The 22,090-nt window shown below is 39.9% G+C and overlaps 1 protein-coding gene across 1 annotated transcript in view; it reads right to left on the bottom strand.

Annotated features, from left to right (window-relative positions):
* LOC117409114 (centlein-like) overlaps window positions 1-22,090 on the bottom strand; it is a 43,250-nt gene that overhangs the window by 266 nt on the left and 20,894 nt on the right. The window contains 4 exon segments of the mRNA XM_058985446.1: window positions 1,668-1,785; window positions 5,182-5,361; window positions 6,001-6,041; window positions 6,044-6,116. Of these exon segments, the coding sequence (XP_058841429.1) occupies window positions 1,669-1,785; window positions 5,182-5,361; window positions 6,001-6,041; window positions 6,044-6,116 (411 nt within the window). The 3' untranslated portion in view covers window position 1,668.

Below are 22,090 nucleotides of genomic sequence, written 5' to 3'. Positions count from 1 at the left end.
TTAATTATAAAAAAATGATAATCTTTAAAGTCTAATAAGAATGTCATACATTGCCTTGAAACCATAATATTTGTGTAATCAATGGATTATATCACATTCAGACTAAATCTTTTGCCATATTATTAGCACAAGGATCTCTATAGAAAAGGTTCAGTAATGTTTTTTCAATAATCCCAGGAATCATTCAATTATTTTACATCCATGACTTGGAGTGGAGGGTGCATCCTGTGTTAACAATAACTGAAGAGAAGCTAAAGCGGTGGATCATTGATTTTGGATAATAAATTGGTCCTAATCTAGTTCAGGGCTAGGTTGAGACCACAAAACTAATTTCATGAATTAACTGAAGCAGATCTGAACATAGTCTTCCAGAGGTGAAAATCATGAGACTCTAGTGGATTATCCTGCTGCTCCACCCCCATGCAATGTAACAGTGTTACTTCAAGTAAAAGGAAGCAGTCATTCAAAGTGTATATGTCTGGTTTTATGGCCACGATCCTATAAAGTATGAGTGACATCCTATTTTCCTGCTAACTTTACTCTTATTATTAAGCAGTAGGAACTGTTTTGTTAAAGCCAAGGCTCTGAATCTCTGAACATTTTAGTTGACTAAAGCTGGATGTTCTTTACCAAATCCTGCCCTGTACCTTTTTTATTCTCAGTAGCACATCAAGTATGCAGAGCTAATCCAATGACTTTATTAGAGGAAAGATTTGCATGTCACCAGAGAAGCTCAAACTGGAACACGTTAAACCTTTAACCTAGGTCTTTGCAGACCGTTGCTGTCCTGTCAAACTTAACTAAAATGAAAGCTTTATGGCATCCATAAAGATTAGAAATCAATTTGTTCCTTACACTTTTTTGTTTAATATACAACCTAGCTGCATGTAATTTGAACAAAGCTGGATATTCAAAGCCCAACAATATCTTTCAACAGTGCAGTAACTCCAAGTATGACCCACTAGACATGGATTTCCCTAAGAGGGTGTTCATAAGTTGCCATGAAGTCAGTACTGAAAAAAGTTAACACACTTGGTAGACTAATTTTCCTTATGAAGTCCTGTAATTCATGATTTATGCCCATCTTACTTGCATATCCTTGTCATATTTAAACTACCTATTTTAGGAATTGATTTTAAAATCATCTATACTGTATATCTTGCATGTAAACCAATTTCTATCTCATTGTATTGCATTGATTCCTATGAAATAAGGAATGGAGGAGGGTAGGGAGAGTCCGCTTTGTATTTTGTTTTCAATTTTTTTTTTCATTTTTTACCACCACCATCCTACTTGTTAAACTTCACATAGAGTTAGAGAGTAATATTTATTTGTTTCATATAATAAACCAACCATGTTACCAAGTGTTACTGTATTGGGTTAGTTGTCTGTTCTCTGCATAAAGTACTTGTACATTTAAAAAAAATAAAAATAAAAAAAAGCAATTGTGCTACCATAGTGACAATCGTGAGGGACTATCATATAGTGGAAATGTCCTATTGTCTAATCCCTAGTTGGGTGTATGACTTCAATAACATAGAGAACTTTATTAATTATTTAATAAGCTGAATGTACCACGAAGACTGTGGTGGTTTATCAATTTATACACACTATAGTTCATTTTATTATAGTAGCATCATAAAAATATACTTCCTGAATTTAGTTACATCAATATCTGCTTGGCCACTCAGTGTGTTTGGTAGCAAGTTGAGAAGATAGTTCATTCATTTTCTTATGGAGGTCTTCTGCATGTTGCCTGGTTTCCTTAATGTCCTCTTCTAATACCTGTGTTAAAAAAAACAAAAAAATCGCATTGCTTTATTTTTTTTTATTTGCAACTTTTTTATATTAAAGGTAACAAATGACCAGAAATGGAGTTCACCAACAAACCTGGCAAAAAAGCATTCATGCCTGTTTTAAATACATTAGAAAGTTGCATACACATGGCAGTGTTCTGAATGCTATATTGTGCTATTTTTTATGGTCGGAACATTTCAATACTGTACAGAAACTTACTTTTGAATTATAAGCTTTCTTTTTCCAAAAGCGATAGTAAGCGAGATAAATTTGAGTGATATTATCAGAAGCTATGAGTGACAGTATCAGCAGGTCCCCATTGACTCCCATTATATTCTGTGAGTGAAACACTGCCTCTATTATGCAGCTGTACCGAGACTCGATTGCTAATCAATCATTCAATTGGAATATCGGTACATCTGCACGTGAACTAATTGTGATCCCTGTGCTTCCATACTAATATCCACTTTAATCTGCACATGGAGTGATTGTGCAATCCCTGTGCCTAAATGCACATATACATTTTACATCACCTGTGCTACATAACCCACACTCCGTGAACCAATACATAAACACAACATACAACATATAACACAAAACACACACGGGCGGGGCACCCTGCCACACCGGGATTTCAAAATGGTAATAATAAGCAGAAGGGTGACATTATGGGAGTGATATTAAGCAGGTTTCATTGTACTTGTATTTTAAATTCCATTACAGTGAATTCCATTGTATCAAAAAATGTCTATAAAGCACCAAGTTTTCATGACTTAATTTTTTAGAACCCAACTTGAAAGAAAATACAATTCTGACTTTGACAATTGAAACTGTCTGATGTAAACTATTTATCTGTATTGGATATCACAAAAGTGTTGCCCCTTGGAATGTGATCCTGGGATATTTAATTAAATTAAATATTCGTTTGGATATTTTTAATTGTCTTGCATTACAATGAAAAAGAATGGCGTTTATTTCCATGAAGCGTTTCATCGCATGTTTCGCTTTCAGCGTTCTGTTGAGGCCTATTTATACCACAGTTCAGGATTAAATTAGCTTCATGGATCATTATACAACTCATGGCAGATGTTTAAATCATTTGCCTTTTATTTTAAATATTGCACTGCCAGCCACACAGAAGTATATGTACTTGACCCTTATACACAAAGGAGAAGATTACACTAATCTAAATCATTACCACTCTAAACCAGTTCTTTCAGATATTGCCAGCGTTTTCATGAGCAAAATAGCATCTTTTCAGATTACTAAATAACAAGCTTCCTTCCCATGTGATACCTTCTCCCAATCACCGGCTACAGTAAATTATCGCAGTTATTATACAGTTATACAGTTATTATCGCCTCAGATAAACGCATACATACTAATTTCAGTTCTTGCACAAATGGTCAACCTAAAAGCAATGCATTCCCAATAACTCAAGATTTCCCCTACCAATACATTTCCTATTGCTCTGAACTCCTTAGGGCCATCTCCAAAATTATAAGAGTTATAAAATAAAACAATTAAAGCACAACATGGCTCAGAGTCTGGCTTCAAACACTGCACTGGGCAACAATTAAATATATATATATATATATATATATATATATATATATATATATATATATATCCTCCAAAGGACAACTTTAATTAATAACACCTGAATTAGAAATTAAATCATTATACTCATGCAGTATTATACCCATACTGAGTGATACAAATATAAAGCCTCTTTTCAAGAATTCAAATAGGTTGTCTGCAGGTCCACGAGAACCAAAATTTAAAAAATGTGGGCCACGATAGATAAAAAAAAAAATTATGCCAGAAGATAAGAAAATATTTTTTATTAAAAATGAAAATTTGACTGGTGTTTTTTCTATCAAAAATTGACCTTACCCTGCACCTAAAGCATGCAGGAATGATATGCCAAAACTACCATTATTTAGAACAACAGTGCATATTGAAATTAAATTACCATCAGGAAAAAAATAGCTTGTTATTTGTTGATCATCATTTTTAATCATATGCTCACTCATACAACGTTCCTTAGTGAAATGATATTAGGCTACTGTATAACTAATTATTTCAGAGTGAGAAACTATGTATGCCTTGTACGGCTGGTGTTTAATGGTTGTTCTGTCTCATCATTATTATTATATTGATCCCATTGCTGACAAAACATTTTTGATGGTCCCCATATGAAAACTGCCCAATGTTTTTAATTTTAATTTTAATTCCAAACCCTGTGCATTGTTCACAATGGCACGAACCTTCAGAACTATGAATAACAGATTAAGTTATTTTCCACAATTAGTCCCCATTCTACTTGGAGGCTTTTAGAAAAAGTTCACATACCTCAAAGGGTCTGTTTCTTTTACTATATATTTATTGAAGTACTAAATAGATTGTAAATAACTGTATGGATTTTGGGTCAGGGGAGCTGTAGGGAAATCAGCAAGTTGGAGTTGTGTAAAGGGACGTTATGAGGTCATTCCTCAGTTGAATTAAACAGTTAGTTAATTACATTGACATTTAGTAAAAAGGGATGTGAAGTTTAAACATTTAAAATGTTTACACTCTTAGAAGGGTGCTTAGCGTTCAATGATATGCTAGATGTTTAACCTGAAGTGTTCCTGAAGTTATTTTCAGTATATTTTATTAATTCATCTTCTATTCACCTTTAGCAGAGCAGAATTTCCGATAAACCTTTAAAGTGGTGGTGATCTCAGCAAGAGTTTTGAATAGAATCCCCCCGCCGCCCCCGCCGCCCCGAAATACAACGAAGTACTGTAATGTACTGTAGTTCACGTTTTCTGTTGTTAAGCTTTTCCAAATACTGTATATAGTAAACTTTTAATTACTAGCCTTGTATTGATTTACCTTAGCATTATGATTTTGAAAATACTATGGCTTAGGCAGTTTTTTGTCTTAATAATCGTTGTGTGTGTGTAGTTAACACTGACAGTTAACTTACTAAGGCTATTCAAAAGGGAAATCTACTTTGGCTACTTAGTTTAATTATGATCATTATCAACCCTTATCATTGTTATTACAGATTTTATGTCACTTTGTGTGGTAGAAAAAACGATATAAAAAAACAAAACAGTAAACGTTAGAAGACTATAAATTACCACCTTTCATTATCTGGATATGTTTTTTTTTGTTTGTTTGTTTTTTTTTGGACTAAACACAGTATACATTTCAATTTCAACCTCAGGATTAATTATTTCTCCTTTATTTTTAAAAAAAAAACATTTCTTTTTAGCCTTCCCAGAACATATGTGAGAAGAGACGAAAGGAAAAGTGCTGGAAACCCTTCAGCTTTCCTGCCCAGGAAGTCCCTTCATTTTACACTTTCTTCTTTTTGCTTTGCCTGTACTTTACCTTTACTTTAGACTCAATGCCAGATTTCTCCTCTTTCCAGTGGGCCACCTGCTTCTGCAGTTTCTCCAGGTCACTTAGCAGGTCAGAGCAGCATGTGTTTAATCCTTTCTTTTCCTCCTCCACATTCCTCACAACAAGCCAGCGTTCGTCTTCTTTCTTCTTGGTTTGCTCCTTAACATCCTGTAGAAGAGTCACAAGGGCCAAATAAACAAAAAAATATGGATTAAAAAAAAAAAAATCACACAGCAAGCGAGAGAGAGAGCGGGTTGAGAATGAATATGTATACATAAAGCTGTGCAGGCTTATCTTCACAGCAGCTCTTTGCATATCTGATAGGCAAGGTCACCTGTGTACTTCCATTGGTCTTCTCTCATGCAGGTAGAAGGGTCATATTTCAACTATAATGACAGCTCTAATGAGAACACATTGCTACAAGCCCATTAATTGATCAAGCATCCTTTGATGCTGTTCCCAGCTATTTGAGACTCACAAAGACCTCCTCCCAGACCTCGTCTTTATCAATTAATAATGCAAGTCCCATCAGAATCGAATTAGGAGAAGCCGCATCATCACATGCATACTTCCTTTGCTCCATTTCTATCATTAACTATTCATCTCAAAGTTATCAGGCTTAGATTCTCGGCTTTTAAGCTGCTTTCACAAAGCCTGAAGCACAGCAATGAAACCGCAAGGTTTTTTAAAGTGATTTCAAGGCCTTAGGCAATTTCCCTTAGGAGACTTGTCATTTTTGGTGTCACAATGGCTGAATACCGATTCAAGGACTATTTCAAAGCCATAGCATTGGAAATATGTACAAACCTTATGTTCCTGACTTTTATCCTCCAATTTTTGCTGAAAGCAGCCAGCTCTTTCTTCATTAAGCTGTTTTCTTCATCTACTGCTATCTTTCGTTGAACATGGTTGTTTATTTCCTGCTGCTGGCCTGTCACTTGCTGTTTGAGGGCAAAAGACAATGTTAGGTTATTATCATAACCCTGGTTCCCTGAAACAGAAATCTAACCATTACCGCCTGAGTATTTATCCTTTAATACCGTCTAAACTGAAAATATATATCAAAGCTGCACGTAGTGCTTGTGACGTAGTCATGCCCACCCCCCAGGGCATAAACAACAAGACTGTTGCAATCATGGATGCAGCGACCTGGAAGGTTAATGGTTTCAGGGAACCAGGGTTATGATAATAACCTAAAGTTCCCTATAAAGTACAAAATGTAACCATTACCTCATGGGTAGAAATACCAAAGCTGTCGCAAGGTAATATTGCAGACCAACTGGAATGTTGCAAGGCTCAGCAAAGGCCAGCTTGCGCATTACCAAGAGAAACCCAATACAAGTAGATAGGGCTATAACATTAAGGGAGAATTCACCTCTGTGTTTATGATGTAAGGGTCAAGCTCGCAGCCGCCCTTAACACTCTTGTTCAAAAACCAGGGTTTTGTGGATCCACGACATTCAGCCGATAGAACTGCGTAAAGGTATGGGGAGTAGCCCATACTGTTGCATTGCAAATGTCCCTGACAGATACGCCCTGGAACAAAGCCCACGAAGTTGCCATGCCCCTGGTAGAATGGGCAGTGAGCTTCTCTGGAGGGAGCAAGTTGGCTCGTTCATATGCAGTCTTAACCGTATCTGTAATTCATCTTGATAGCCTCTGTTTAGACAGAGCTTTCCCATGGGACTTAGCCCCATAATAGATAAAAAAAACAGCTCAGACTGCCTCCAACTTTGAGTTTTGTCCACATAATACGCTAGTACCCGCACCGGGCAAAGCGTATGGAGCTGCCACTCTCTATCAGACTGGAAAGGAGGTGGATGAAAAGTCTCCAGTTCCACCGTCTGGTTAATGTGGAATGCCAAAATGGTTTTCGGCCAAAAAGCAGTGCGAAGTGTGACTTTCGCCCTGGCCTCTGCAAAAATTAAGCAGGCATTTGCAATCAAAAAAGCTTGCATCTCGCCGACCCACTTAGCGGATGTAATCGCAAGCAAGAAAGCCGCTTTCATAGATAAATATTTCAGCTCCGCTGAATGCAAGGTCTCAGAGGTGGGCTTCATAAGCGCTTCAAGCACCACATTAAGCCTCCAGCGAGGGACAATGTCCTTCATAGGTGGCTGAAGCTGCCAAGCTCCTTTCAAAAATGGCCTTGCAGGAAATGCGCTCCTGGGGGGACTGAATCAGTTTTAATATGACAAGCCGAAATGGCTGCCAAATAGACCTTCAATGTAGAGGGGGATTTCCCCTCATCAAATAGGTCCTGTAAAAATTGCAGTAAAACTGCCATGGGATATGTTGTAGGGTCAAACCCCTTAGGCATGCACCACATTTAAAAAACGCCCCACTTGTACCCATATTGGGAACGCGTGGACTGCGCTTCTGTAAGGTGTCAATGACCCTATTAGAAAGCCCCAGCTGGCTCAAATAGAGCCGTTCAGGGACAGACCCAGAGCTGCAGGCTCAATAGGTCGGGATGCCACAATGCCCTCCGTGTCTGACTGACCAGGTCGCTGCATTTTGGCAAACTCCACGGCTGGCCTTTCAAGAGCTGTATCAGGGTTGAGTTTCATGGGCCAGTAAAGAGCTACTAATATTACCCTGACTCAGTCCTGCCTGATCATTTCCAGGCACAGTGGGAGCATGACGAGTGGTGGAAAAGCATACAGAAGCTGCCTCGGCCACTGGTGTGCCAAGGCATCTATTGCCAGCGAGGCTCACCACTTCCGGGTGAAGCCTCCATTCTGAGGCACTGGGGACTCCCCTTGAAAGGAGTTCCGCTGCCCAATTTGTCACCCCAAGCAGATGTACTGCCTGCAGTGAGAGGAGGTGATGGTGTGCCCACAGCAACAGCCTGTGGGCTATTTGATGGAGACTGGGGGACCTGAGGCCGCCCTGGTGGTTTATGTAAGCTACCACAGCACATGTTTCCCTTGAATCTCCTGTAAAAAATTCTGCAAGGCTAGAAACACTGCCTGCAGTTCCAAAATATGTATATGGAGACCCTGCCACAGGGGTCTCCATACTCCTTGCAGTCCCCTGCCATTCCACACGGCGCCCCAGATGAGGCTGGACGCATCTGTGGTGATAACCTCCCTTCTGGTAACGCTGCCCAGTGCAACGCCTAAGCGTAGGTGAGCAGGCTGTGCCGAGACACTGTCAGCAGACAAGTTTCGTGTGAGCCTCTGCCTGCATTGCAGGTTGAGCACAAATGAGCCAATCATCCAGGTAATTGAGCACTCTGATGTCCCAGAGTCTCAATGGGGCCAGAATAGCTTCCATGCACTTTGAAAAGGCATGGGGAGAGGCTGAATGGCAAAACCCGAAACTCGTACGCTGTTCCTTGGAAAGCGAACCTGAGGTACCTCATGTGTCCTGATTTTATCAGGATGTGAAAATAAGTGTCTTTTAAGTCCACCGTAGTGAACCAGTTGCCTGGCCTTATTGACTGCAACAGCTGCTGCACAGTTAACATTTTGAACCTCCACCGAATCAGATATGGATTGACCTGTCTGTGATCAAGGATTGGTCAGAGGCCACCATCCCGTTTGGGCACCAGGAAGTAGTGATGCACCAAATCCAAGTTTTTGGGATCTGGCCGAATACCGAAACCATCTCAAAAGAAAACTGAAGGAAACTGTTGAATGAAAAGCAGACTGGCAGCTACTAACGAGGGATGCACACAATCTAGTTTTGAGCCTTTTAATTAATAGTATTTTTATTACCGAATGAAAATATATCCCTGAATAAGATATCATTTTATTTTAAGATATCGTACACAATTTACCGCTAGCCCCCCTCCCACAACAGAAACGTCAAAATACAGAACTGTTTACTTTACCTTTACAAGAAAGGAGAGCTGTATCTTTGCCATAACCCACTATTTTCTTTAATGATGTTTCAACCTGTGTCACCTGATCTGAGAGTAGGGTTGCCAACAGGCTTCAGAATCTCAGGACACTAAGGCAGGTCAGGTTTTGTAACTCACCTCTCTAAACTGCAATGTATTCAGTAAAGTGAGTGAGAATTGTGCGAACTGTCACTAAATTAATTTAATTGTTTTACTTAATTGTTACCAAAAGCACACACCTGCCTTTCGAGGATCGTTTCCATCAATCAGACCTATAGTACTGCAGCTGATTGGCATTCTGAGTCTCTGACTGGGCGGGACTATGTGAAGCAATAAATATTAAACAAATAGAAACTTTACCTGCTGCCACAAGGTTAAATGAAAGAGTGCAGGTGAGTGCAAAGTTATCTATAATAAGGGTGTTGCACTATTTTGATAGAGATTATTTACTGTATAAAAAAATTCAAGCAATACGATTAATCGTTATGAGGCTCTCTGCTTGAGGCAAAGCCTGAGGCTTTTGCCTCTGAGTTTCACGGCAGAACTTATTGAAGTTTCCTCTTTGCGCAGCCGCAGGTCGGTTGTGGAAACCTCCTCTGGCAGGAGCCGGCTACCGCATGACCAAAAGTGTGTCATGGAGTAATGGGAGCATCCAGCAATGGTGCCTTGTCCCTATTCACTATACGCGCCTGGGACAGCCAGAGAGGACATCTTGCGGCTATTAACGCAGCAAGATTCCTACCCACTGCCTGCCCGTTGAATTTTAAAATACGGAGCAGGTTCTTATTCACCAGCCGTAGTGCCTCGAGCTGCTGTGGTGCAGGTCTGTGGCTCTGTGAAAGAGACTTTAACAAACAGCTCTGGTAAGCCACCAAGATGCTGTTGTAATGGCCCAGCCGCACAGCATATGAACCAGCTGAGTAAGCCTTCTTGAAAATAATCTCCGAAACCCTTCATTGTTTATTCGGACAGGTAGCGTCCTTGTTCAAAAGCGCTAGCTTTGGGGCTTGCACTAGTGATGCAATAGCGGCATCTATTGGTGGAAAATCAGCCAAGCCATGCTTTTCTGCCTCATGTAAGCTGTACAGCATCACCAAGGAACATGAAGCAGCAGGTGCTGTAGCTGGGTGACCCCAGGATGAATGCACCTCAAAAAGGAAATCCGGATGTATTTAGCGGCAGAAGCTCTGCTGACAATGATATGCGCTACTAGTGTTGCGCTATCCGAATCACCCTCCTCAGAGGGGAACTGTTGATCGACTACCTCCTCAGAAGCAGCGATAGACAGCAGATCCTCTTGCTGCCATTCTGCGTATACTACTCCCTGTTGCTCTAACGGCACAGAGGGAGCAGGTGTAGCAGTGCGGTCACACAGTAGTTAAGCCAACATGTTGCCCTGTTGGGAGACCACCTCCCAGAGCTTATCCAGCTGCTCAGAGTTCTCCAGTCTATGAGGGGAAACTGGAGAAGGGGAGGGAGAAGGCGGGGATGAGGAACGTGAAACCGGTCTCCTATATGAGGTTCTCCTACTCTCCCTAGGCACAGAGCCCTCATAAGAGGATACAACCCTCTCTTTTTGAGCCTAGGAAGGAGGGGTGCCTTGTCCAGGCGGAATGAACAAAGAGCACTCTACAGAGCTGCATGACACTCGCTTCTCCAATGTGCGCTTAGAGAAAGACGCACAAAACTCATAGGAGCTGCGGTTGGCGAGTGCCTCTTTTGCATGCTCCGAACCCAGACAGGCAGCGCATCTGCCATGCCTGTCCTCCATGGGGAGAACCGTCTTGCATGCAACGCAAGAATGAAACCCTGGCATGATGTAATTGCAGTAGTGTGCAATGCAAACAACTGTCAGTTGTAATTGCTATAATAGTATAGCATATATTACTAGTACCCAAGGAAAACTGTTGAACAACACATGCAGCAATGTTGCTATGGAACCGGCAATGTGTCAACAGTGGTAAATGACTATAACCAGATCCACTGATAGATCAGGGATGGTATTGTCTATTTGGTTGATTTTAAATACCTACACTGTGCCTAAGCACTATTACAGGACTGTATAGGATGCTTAAACATTATAGTACAATGTACGGTACACACAGTGTCAATGGTACAGTGCGGTGCACGGTACATTATAGCACCCAATGCATGATACACACAGTACGGTGCAATGGTACGGTGCGGTGTATGGTACAGTACGGTGTAAGGTACATTACCGATACAGTAACCTTGTTCACTTAAGAACGGTGGTAGATCAGTGGCCTACAGTTACTGAGGAAGCAATATGCAGGGATGCCAAGCAACTGCTGTGCCCAACAACTGCTAGTGAATCGGTAGGGTAACCTTGTTCGTTGTACAAAGTACCGGTGGGAACAAGAGCAGGTCTGGGACCTACAGTTACACAGGAGCGAAATAGGGATGCCCACCTATAACGCTTTTTGGCTAACCAACAGCTCGAAACCCAAGGAAAGCATACTGCTAGAGCCCTAACAGTCTTCACACTAATTCTTCAAGCAGATCTTAATGAGGCAACGAGACACTGTGGGAAAAACTGCAAGCAGACTGACCCAGCACAAGCAGCTCGGTCTAACACTGGGCAGCTGAGCCCAGTAGCCGCGTTAGTATTTCTGTAGAAAAAGACAGAAAGTACAACAGAGAGAACATTTTTTTTCTCACACAAAACAGTAACCAAACAATTACCGTTATTTTAATATATTTTTTATAACAAAAAACTTTTTTTATGTATTTTACATTTCAACCAAAGCTAGCAGCTTAAGAGAGAGCACCAGTAGCCAAGTTAAGGTGTTCAATCCTGGATGAACCAGGTTGGTGGCTTACACAGTGCCTGAGTAATATGTGCGTAACCTTCGGTTCGCTGACGCCCCAAAATGAATGGGCTGAGTTTTAAGAGTTAAAGCGAAAGTCAGCACTTGCAAAACAACACATAGATAGACTTATCTGTATACTTAGTTTCTATAATGCTTAAATTGTTGTAGTGTTTCAAGCATTCTAAATTGGGTGAAAAATACAGTAGCTTAGTGTCTTAAAATATCTCTGCAGGATTTTCCTGCACTGAAAGTTGCGGATATGCGGGAGCAACTTGGAAAATGCGCGATTCCCGCTATCCTGCGCTGAAATTCAAGCCCTGAGAGCTCAGTTGGAATAAAAACAAGAAGACACATGGGGTTGGGAAGCCCTGCCTTAAAGCTTTGTTTCATGTCATGACAATGGAAGTTTATCTAGCATTCAGTCTTTGAGATCTAAATATCTACTGAACTATGGTCCCACGTGTGCTGTGAGTCATATCAAATTTCCTTGAATCCATCATGCATCTTTGCTTATATACTATGGAGGGCCTAAAATTAAATACTATAATATAAAACACAGAATTGCTGCTAAATTTGTCATACAATCAAACTATACCTGACAGGAAGCTACAGTAGCATACAGCTCCGCTGGTTACAGAATAATAGCTCTTAGTGATACAGGCATATGAAGGTAATGCAGATACAAGTAAATATAGCCTTGACCCCCATACGTGTTGACAATAGTTCAGACACTGCACCTTAATACCCTTGTCTGTCTTTTAGCACCAATAATGATGGTGATTTTGTGAGGTCCACATTTGCCTAGTAAATTCAACAAAACTAGTTTTAGTCACAGAAGACCAATATCCAGGGTTCTACTCAAGATTTCAACAGTGCTGAAACCAAAGGATTAAGACGTTCAGAAAAACAGGGACACCTCATAGTTTCTGTTCAATCTTGAAAAATTCTCAAGAGAATGTATTTACTGATTTTCAATACACACAAATACAGGTAGCTAGGTAATACTTAGCTACCAGAGATGCATAGGACCAACTAAAAAGTAACTTAAAGCATATACAATGCTCAGTACTTGAAGACTGTCTTCATTACATCAAAAGTGGAGAAAGTTTAGGTTATGGACCAAGAATCCTGATGTTTCTACCTCAGTGTTTACACATTAATTGAAAACAATATTTACTACATGGCACTCAGTGGAAAATTGGAAATAGATGGTGTCAATACTTCTAGGCACCACTGTAAAATACATCTGATTATTCCTTACCCATCTACAACTGAAATTCAAATGTGGTCTTTCACAGATCCAACACGATATAAACATTTCCATTTTGGTAAGCTAGCCTGTACAGGAATTACATCATCCATAATAAATGGGAAATAATTACATTTCTAACAATGTAAAATGTGCTGCTTTCTCAAACTGCATACTGGGTATTGCTTTATGTGGCTGCCAAACACAACTGTTACTGGGTACACCTTAAATATACATTGAAGTAATGTCTTACTGGTCTTGGCACTGATATGAACTGCTGTCTGAAGTTGATATTATAAAAATAACATAGTGCTCTGGGGTGTAATTAATTGCCATGTTGGGGAAAACACTTAAAATCTTCCAGATAGTGGATTTACTCTTCTCTCCATTCAAAATGTAAAAAGAGCTTTAACAGAGATTCATACTCCAAGTGAATTTTTTTTTCAAATGCTGATAATGTGGTAGGAAAGAAAAAATGTTAACCCCAGAAGAGTTAAATTGGTTAAAAAATAAATAAATAAATAAAAAGGTTTAAAAGAAGAGGTCTAGGACAGAAAGATTAGCATAAAAAATTCCCTGTACAGTTCAAAAAGCTAATTATGTTATGAAAAATGGAAAGAAAAAGATACTTGTCAAAAGTCAGTGGAAAAGGCAGCAGAGATATAACATTCTAAAAATGCTGTGGACCATCACATCTCTGAACATAATAAGCAGGGGTGAGCAATTCATATCGTCCGACGCTCTGGAAAACAAGGTTTGTGTGACGGACAACAAGTTTTGCCGTTATACTTTGCCCGTTGGAAAAACAGTTTGCATTTATTTCTGAAAACTGAATTGCGGAGGTCTAGCACCTACACACAAACATTTTAAAAAGTGTTTATGTCCTACCCGTATCACTTCTGATTGGCTAGCTGTGGAAAAAGCTGATCTTCTATTGGTTACAAAGAAACCCAGAAATGGCTGCCAAGTGAGCCTTTGGCAAGGCACAGACTAATCTTTTAAACTTAAGGTATTATTTACGAATAAGCAGATGTTGGGAAAGCTCCTGTAACCCACAAACAATTCAATATAATCTGGACATTTAGGGGTCTATTCTGACTTGGTTTAAGTGCTATAAGAAGGGCTTACATGCCCATATATGATATTGTTGTTACCATTCATGGGTATGTAAACCCTTCTTCCAGCGCAAATAGCCCTTACAGCATAAAACTTTCAAACCCATCTGTAGCAGGGCAGGAGCCCTGCACATGAAGAGGGGGTTTGTGTGTGAATACATTGTTAATTTAATATTGTGTAAATGTGTGTAATGGTTATTTAATTTATTGCAGTACATGACGCTCCTGGGATCACCTGCCTGCTGTGTGTGATTTCCAGCTGTGGATGATCAGCGGGTAGGTGTGTTCCAGCACGGCGTCAGGTATAAAGAGGTCCTGTTTGTTCACCTCGGGGCTGCTGCAAAGCCACGGACAACGGGCTGAAGACAACGTCCACGCTACCCGAGCATAGTGAGAGAAATAAGTTGCTAAAATCCTCCGATCGCCGTGATGGTGAACCGGGATCGGAGCCAAAAGAAGCTGCCAAAACCGCCGACGGCCGGAGTTGGGGTTTGTGTTGATACATAAAGATTAGTTCGGGGATGGTAGATCCCTTTAAAGTATAGCGAGGTGAGCAAGCGGGACCTCCATGCATTAGGGAGTAGCGCACGCCGTTTTTACGGCACCTTTTATTTTATAGTTTTTTGTATTGTGTTTTATTTTGTTTTTTCGTACGCTGGCCATATGCACTCAGTGAGCTACCATGGTTGGTAGTGTCACGTGAGCTGTTGTGTGTATGTGTGTAAATAAATCCTGCGCGCCTGCGGGGCGTGTCAATTTCAACCTGTCTGGTCTCCTACCTGTCACTCAGCAGCGAATGCACGCACCCACAAGCAAGAACACTTTCACACCATCATAAAGTTGTCTTTTAGCAAATGCAGAAAACTCCAACCAGCATGCCGTGTCCAAAAAGGATGAAATGTTCTGCTTCTCCAGCGAAAACAGACTAGGAAAGGGAAAACCTGGCTGACATCCTGACAAAAAGCAGAGCGGAGACAGACTCGGTAACAGTCAAAGAATTAAAGAAGGTACAGGCTTTGTTACAGGCTATGATACAGGTGGTGGCTGAAGACGTCACTGCCATAAAAACTAGCGAAGAAACTGTACAAAATAACATTTTTGACCTGTTCAAGAATGGTAACGACGGAGGACTGCATATCAAGTATCGAAGACAAAATGGAGGCCATAGAAAATACAGTCACAATGACAGAGAAACAGCAGAAAAAGCTATGGGACAAGTTGAAAGACTAAGAAAATTGCAGTCGATGTCAAAATATAAGGATTATCAATGCACCTGAGAGAGCAGAGGAGGGAAATAAAAACACATCTGCCTTATAGTGAAAATGTTAAAAGACATTTGAGACATGCAGGGGGGAACCTTATATGGAAATAGAGAGAGTACATCACTCACTAACACCAAGACCACAAGTAGGACAAACACCACAACCTCTGATTGCAAGATTTCTAAGAAATGTGGATATCCAGGGAGAAGGAGAACTTGCAGTGGCGAGGCCACAAAATCATGATCTTTCAGGATCTATCGTGGGAGCTGGCAGAAAAAAAGAGAACGTTTGATGAAGCACGGAAGGTTTGCAGAGAAAGGAACATTAAATATGCTACTCTGTACCCAGAAATATTAAAGATCACAACAGAAAAAGAGACTGTATAATTCACAGATGCAGAGGAAACCAAAGAATATGTCAAGAACAGGTCAACTCGGGGACAGGCTGGCACGTCGCAGAAACACACGAGTGCTTTGGAGCCTTTAAAAAGAATAAAAAAGAGAAACGGCACAAATAAAATTATTTTAACACTGTTTAAAAGAAAAGTGAAATGGACTGTTTTTTGTTTTTCTCTGGAATTTTTTTTTAAAATGGCTTAAATAACTTTTTTTTTAAACCTAGTTTCTGCTAGTGGATGTGCCTTGCAATTGCAAGTTAAATTAACAAAGTTTTATACTAGTAGAATGCAAAAAAATAGAAAAAAGAAGGAAAACAAAAAACATTTAAGACTTAAAAGGAAGGCAATCTGTTTAGGTTTTTCTTTTCTTATTCTTATTTCAATGTTTGTCTATAAGCACAGCTCCCAGGCTTTGGAGGAGAACTAGAAAAAAAAGAAGATATTTTAGGACACATTAAGTTCAAGTTAAAATGTTGTTGAAATGTTGAAAGGCTATTTCTGTTATATGCCAATAAGAAAGCATGTACAGTAGTTGCAGGGCAGAACCATAGATACCTGGAGAAACCATTAATAACAATAATAATTTTACACAAATTAGCAGCAGGACGGTATTGTTGTTGGCGTTTGATTTTAAAGTTTAATGTTGTGATGGAATTTTTTTTTCACGATGATTGACAGAATTAGAGCAGAAATTATATTTTTACAAGAAACATATTTGTTGAAACAAGGTGTACACTGGCTCAGACAGTTGTAGTTGGGGTCCTCCCATCATAATACATACGAGTCTAAGAAACGTGAAACATCAATACATTTTGAAAAGTCATAAAATGTGGCAATCCAGAAGGAAATAAGTGACAACAGGAAGAGTCTATATATTATTGGCAACAGTAAACAACCATTATTTATTTTTGGCAAACCTATATGCGCCGAATGAGGTGGACCCAGGGTTCTGTGCTAATGCAGGGAAACTTATTTTGGAGTTGGGAAACCTGCTTGTAGTTATAGGTGGAGATTTTAACCAGGCCCATGACTTGTTTCTAGACAAATTAACACAAGGGAATACTAAGAATCCCAATAACTGTAAATCTCTGACAGAACTAAGCAGAGAGCTCAGCCCGATAGATATATGGCGATTAATACATCCCACGGAAATGGATTATACATTCTATTCCTCTGTGCACAAAGTGTCATTTAGAATTGACTATTTTTAATCTCCAAAACTCAAGTTATGGGTATCAGTAAATGCAATATAGGACTTATTACAATATTTGACCATGCGAATTTGGCTCTTATAATGGATGTAGGGAGGAAGACAGAAAAAAAATCACAGAAATGGCGATTAAATATTAGTATATTACAGGACTCAGCTGAAACAGCCCTACTTCAGAAGGAAATTGAATTATTTTTTTTTAATATTAACAAAGGTTTTAATGTTAATATTTTTAATATTAACAAAATGACATCCACAAATAATAATAAAAAAGATTTAGAAATGGTACGCAAACTTGAAAGAGAAACTAAGGAATTAGAGACAACATATGGAAGTAATCCTTCTTCAGAAAAATATAAAATGACAAAAGCTAAATTTGAGATTGTAACAGGGGAGATCTGGACTGTCTATCTGGCACATGCGTGGTACTGCAGGAAGAGGGCAGCAGTCTCATAGGATCCACCTGTCAGTCATAGCGATGACACGGGAGGTGGGGAAAAGGGTGTGTGGGCTTTCCCTGTCTCTGAGTGGCTGAGAGGCAGGCCTTAGGAGATTGCTCGGCCCATAAGAACTGCGCTTGGTTGTGCATTCGGGGGGCCGTGTTTGGGAATATACAGTGATGCTGACAAAAGACGTCAGTGTAAAACAAGGACCAGGCAAGCCCGGCTGGGGGAGACAGCCTGCCTTAAAATCATTAAAAAAAAATAATTACGTACCCGAGGGGACGTGTTTAGCTGTACGGGGAACTCTGGCCACCGCAGTGTATAGGATAACTGAGCGTAGGTCGGAGGCCCGTTCTGACTGGCTTAGCGGTAGTTTTATTACTGTGTTTATTTTCCTTTTTTTCTTTCGCCTTCGGATTCCATTATTAGTTTGAGCACCTGTGAGCGTGCCAGTTTGTTTTACTGTTTACCGGTATTGGAGGACAACAGCGCCCTCTGCGGGCTAAAAGAAATATACATCAAAACTAATAAAACTGGGCACCAGTGTGGTGCTTTCAAATAAAACTTCTGTCTCCCGTGTGTGTCAGTGAATTGCCCACCACCCTTCCAAAGAGATTAATTCAATTTATAATAAATAAGCAAAATATGCACTTTATAGATTAAAACAAACCCATTACGAATCTGGGGGAAAAGCAAGCAACTACTAGCATGCCAACTTAAAAATATAGAAATGAACTCCAGTATTCCAGCAATTAGAAGAGACTGGACAGCTACCTACAGACGGCAAGTCTATTAATAACACCTTTAAAGAATACTTCTATAAATTATATCAATCAGAATCAAAATTATTATTTTATTTGTTTATTTAGCATACGCCTTTATCCAAGGCGACTTACAGAGACTAGGGTGTGTGAACTATGCATCAGCTGCAGAGTCACTTACAATTACGTCTCACCCGAAAGACGGAGCACAAGGAGGTTAAGTGACATGCTCAGGGTCACACAATGAGTCAGTGGCAGAGGTGGGATTTGAACCGAGGACCTCCCGGTTACAGGGCTGTTTCTTTAACCACTGGACCACACTGCCTCCGAAAGAAGGAACTCTAGATTATAATAATTTATTTTTCCAGATTGAATCACCAAAACTTAAATGTAGAACAAAGAGATTTCTTTCTAACAAAAAATAACAGAAGGGGAGATTACAGAGACAATAAAATCAATAAGAACATAAGAAGAACATAAAGTTTACAAACGAGAGGAGGTCATTCAGCCCATCTTGCTCGTTTGGTTGTTAGTAGCTTATTGATCCCAGAAACTCATCAAGCAGCTTCTTGAAGGATCCCAGGGTGTCAGCTTCAACAACATTACTGGGGAGTTGGTTCCATACCCTCACAATTCTGTGTAAAAAAGTGCCTCCTATTTTCTGTTCTGAATGCCCCTTTATCTAATCTCCATTTGTGACCCCTCGTCCTTGTTTCTTTTTTCAGGTCAAAGAAGTCCCCTGGGTCGACATTGTCTATACCTTTTAGGATTTTGAATGTTTGAATCAGATCACCGCGTAGTCTTCTTTGTTCAAGACTGAATAGATTCAATTCTTTTAGCCTGTCTGCATACGACATGCCTTTTAAACCCGGGATAATTCTGGTTGCTCTTCTTTGCACTCTTTCTAGAGCAGCAATATCATTTTTGTAACGAGGTGACCAGAACTGAACACAATATTCTAGGTGAGGTCTTACTAATGCATTGTAAAGTTTTAACAATATAGCCGAGCATCTTGTCAACAGGGAAGGCACCAGGGGAAGACGGTCTGCCTAGTGAATTTTACAAGCAGCTCCGAGACATTCTTACCCCAGTCCTGTGTGAGATTTACAATGAAGTATGGGACAGATGGATATTACTAGGCTTACTACTATTCGATTTTTATTTTTTTGCTAAATTGATTAATAGCGACGTTTATTTTAGAAAGAATTTACCGTTTTTTCTGTCTTTATTTTTCAATTCAAGCAGAGAATGCGTGAAATCGACCGTTATGCTTTAAAAAAACATAGACTTTGTATGCCATTGAGAAACGGCTTATTTAGCGAAACCCCTTTATCATATTCAACATGCAACTAAAACCATTGTTACCAACATTCTAATTGAAATAGTGTTTGGTCACAGCTGAGCTATACATTTAAAGATTGTCTCAAATAAACATAGTAAACACAGCATATAAAAGCGTATTACATACCAGACCTTTATAGCATAAATTTATGAGTAGAAATAATATGCACAGATCAAAACATTAGATTGTTGAACAGAACTAACTTCTTATTTGGAGTCTGAGCTCCCCCTCTCCTACTTTAGCACAGCCAGACACAGAGTCACAGGCAAGGCAGATGGGCCCGCTTTGTCCTGCCGCAGAGACTTCAGCCGTTGGCCAGGGTATTCTGCACAATATTCATTAAGTGTTTTTCTCTTGCGCCCCATTTTTAAATCAAACTAGTAACTGTCACTGTATACCTAAAGCAAAAGCTTACATACACCTTAACCCGCCAATTTCAAAGAAGGCGCTGTAGCTGGCAAATGACAACATTCTAGCACTGCTTCAGTCAACGAGATCTGTCAGAACAGGGTGAAACTACAGTAGTAACGGATCACTGAGATGACTGACAGCGACCCCCAGGCATTCAGAGCGGAATGGAGACGGGACAGGCAGGAAGTATAAAACTACACAAACTAGAGAGGACTTCTAAATGGTGTTTTTGGTAAGAAAATAAATAATAGCGAGTGGTTTTACCGACATTTATCCTATATAAATTTCGATGTTTAACAAGCTTTACCGATTAATATCAAAAAGTAGCAAGCTTAGATATTACCCACTAGTATGAATAGTGCAATAATAACACTTATACCAAAACCCGGAAGAGACATTATAGAATGCAGAAGCTACAGGCCGATTTCTCTACTGAATGTAGATTATATGATTTTAACCAAGGTTATCGCTACAAGACTGTGGCAGGGCGGAAGCCCTACACATGGGAAATATGTAGTTTTATTGTATATTTTTGCATTATTTGTTGTAAATTGATTTGATTTAATTAATTGTTTAACTGATGTTGCGCTCCGCCGTGGACGATTACCTGTCTGTGGAGCAGCAGCTGAAAGCAATGAGCTGTTTCAGCAGGCAGGTGGGCGTGTCTCGGCAGAGCGTTAGTATAAAAACATAGAGATCGCTGTGATCGGGGCTGCTGCAAGGCCTGCCGTTTTCACGGCACCTTTGATTTATAGTTTGTTGTATTGTGTTTTATTTTTGAGTGTTTGTACAGTCGTGTATCGTCCTCTGTGCGCTACCATCGCTGGTAGCGTCACATGACATTATTGTTTACTTTTTGTTTATGTTTATTGATTAAATCTCGTGCGCCTGTGTCGGCGTATCAACGTCAATCTCTATCTCAGTCTCGTCTGTGTTCTCCTCGGCTACCTGAGGCAAGTTTACCAGGACTCTATCACAAAGACTTAATAAAATTATACATACGTTGGTTAAAACAGACCAAGTAGGTTCTGTCACAGGGAGAAATGCTATGCGAAGGTTAGCACATTTGATATGGGAGGTCAGGGACCTAGATGACCCAGTAGCAGTAATGTCCTTAGATGCAGTAAAGGTAATCTCCATCACACTGGATTCTTTTGGATTTGTCCCTCTCTTTCAAACTTTGATAAAGGGGCTTTATGGTAACCCATCTGTAGTAGTTTTAACAAATTCACTGCTCTGCCCCGTTTTCTCACTGGGTAAGGGCACAAGGCAGGGATGCCCGTTATCCCACCTGTTATTTATACTGGCCTTAGAGCCTTTAGCAGAAGCTATATGATCTTGCACACCCATAAGGGGCATTTCCTAAGAACACAAAATAATTCTATATGCGGATGATGTACTGATGCTTGGCTCTGACCCCCAGAGGTCAGATCCATTGTTGCTTAGCTTAGTGGAATCGTGTTCTGTGATATCTGGATACAAGATAAATTGATCGTAAAAATCGGACCCGGTCAGGACTCTAGCTGAGACAGCATCCTATGAAAGATATACAAAATACAAAACAGTATGCAGGTTTTTGAAGAGGTGTGGATTCCCTTTTTAGTCAGGTTGCACAGGGTACAGAAACCACAAACAGAACCTAGAAGTGGTATAGGTTAGATTACTAGGTACTTGTTCTCTTGTACCACTCCAACCAGTTCAAGTTCAAGATAGGACTCACTACCGGTAAACCTAAGAGATAGATATAATTATACCATTTCTTTTGGCGGTGGGAGGGTGAAGGTGTTTTTTTTAAAATTTTATTTTATTGCTGTATGGTTGATTGGAGGGGGGACTGAAAATGTACATTGCTGTATGTTTGCAAATGTTCAGTTTGATGTGTATGTGTACAACAATAAAAAGATGATTATAAAAAAAAGAAAAATAAATAAATGACTGGAACTATTACACATAATGAGTGTCCTCATCGAGAGATTCTCACATGCTCGCTGTGGAAGTGGATGCACTGCTGGTAAACTCATTGGTACTG

This window comes from Acipenser ruthenus, chromosome 2 (genome assembly GCF_902713425.1).
Source record: "Acipenser ruthenus chromosome 2, fAciRut3.2 maternal haplotype, whole genome shotgun sequence".
Lineage (NCBI taxonomy): Eukaryota > Metazoa > Chordata > Actinopteri > Acipenseriformes > Acipenseridae > Acipenser > Acipenser ruthenus.
The sequence above is the reverse complement of the archived record's forward strand: the minus strand, read 5'-3'. Positions and strand labels throughout refer to the sequence as shown.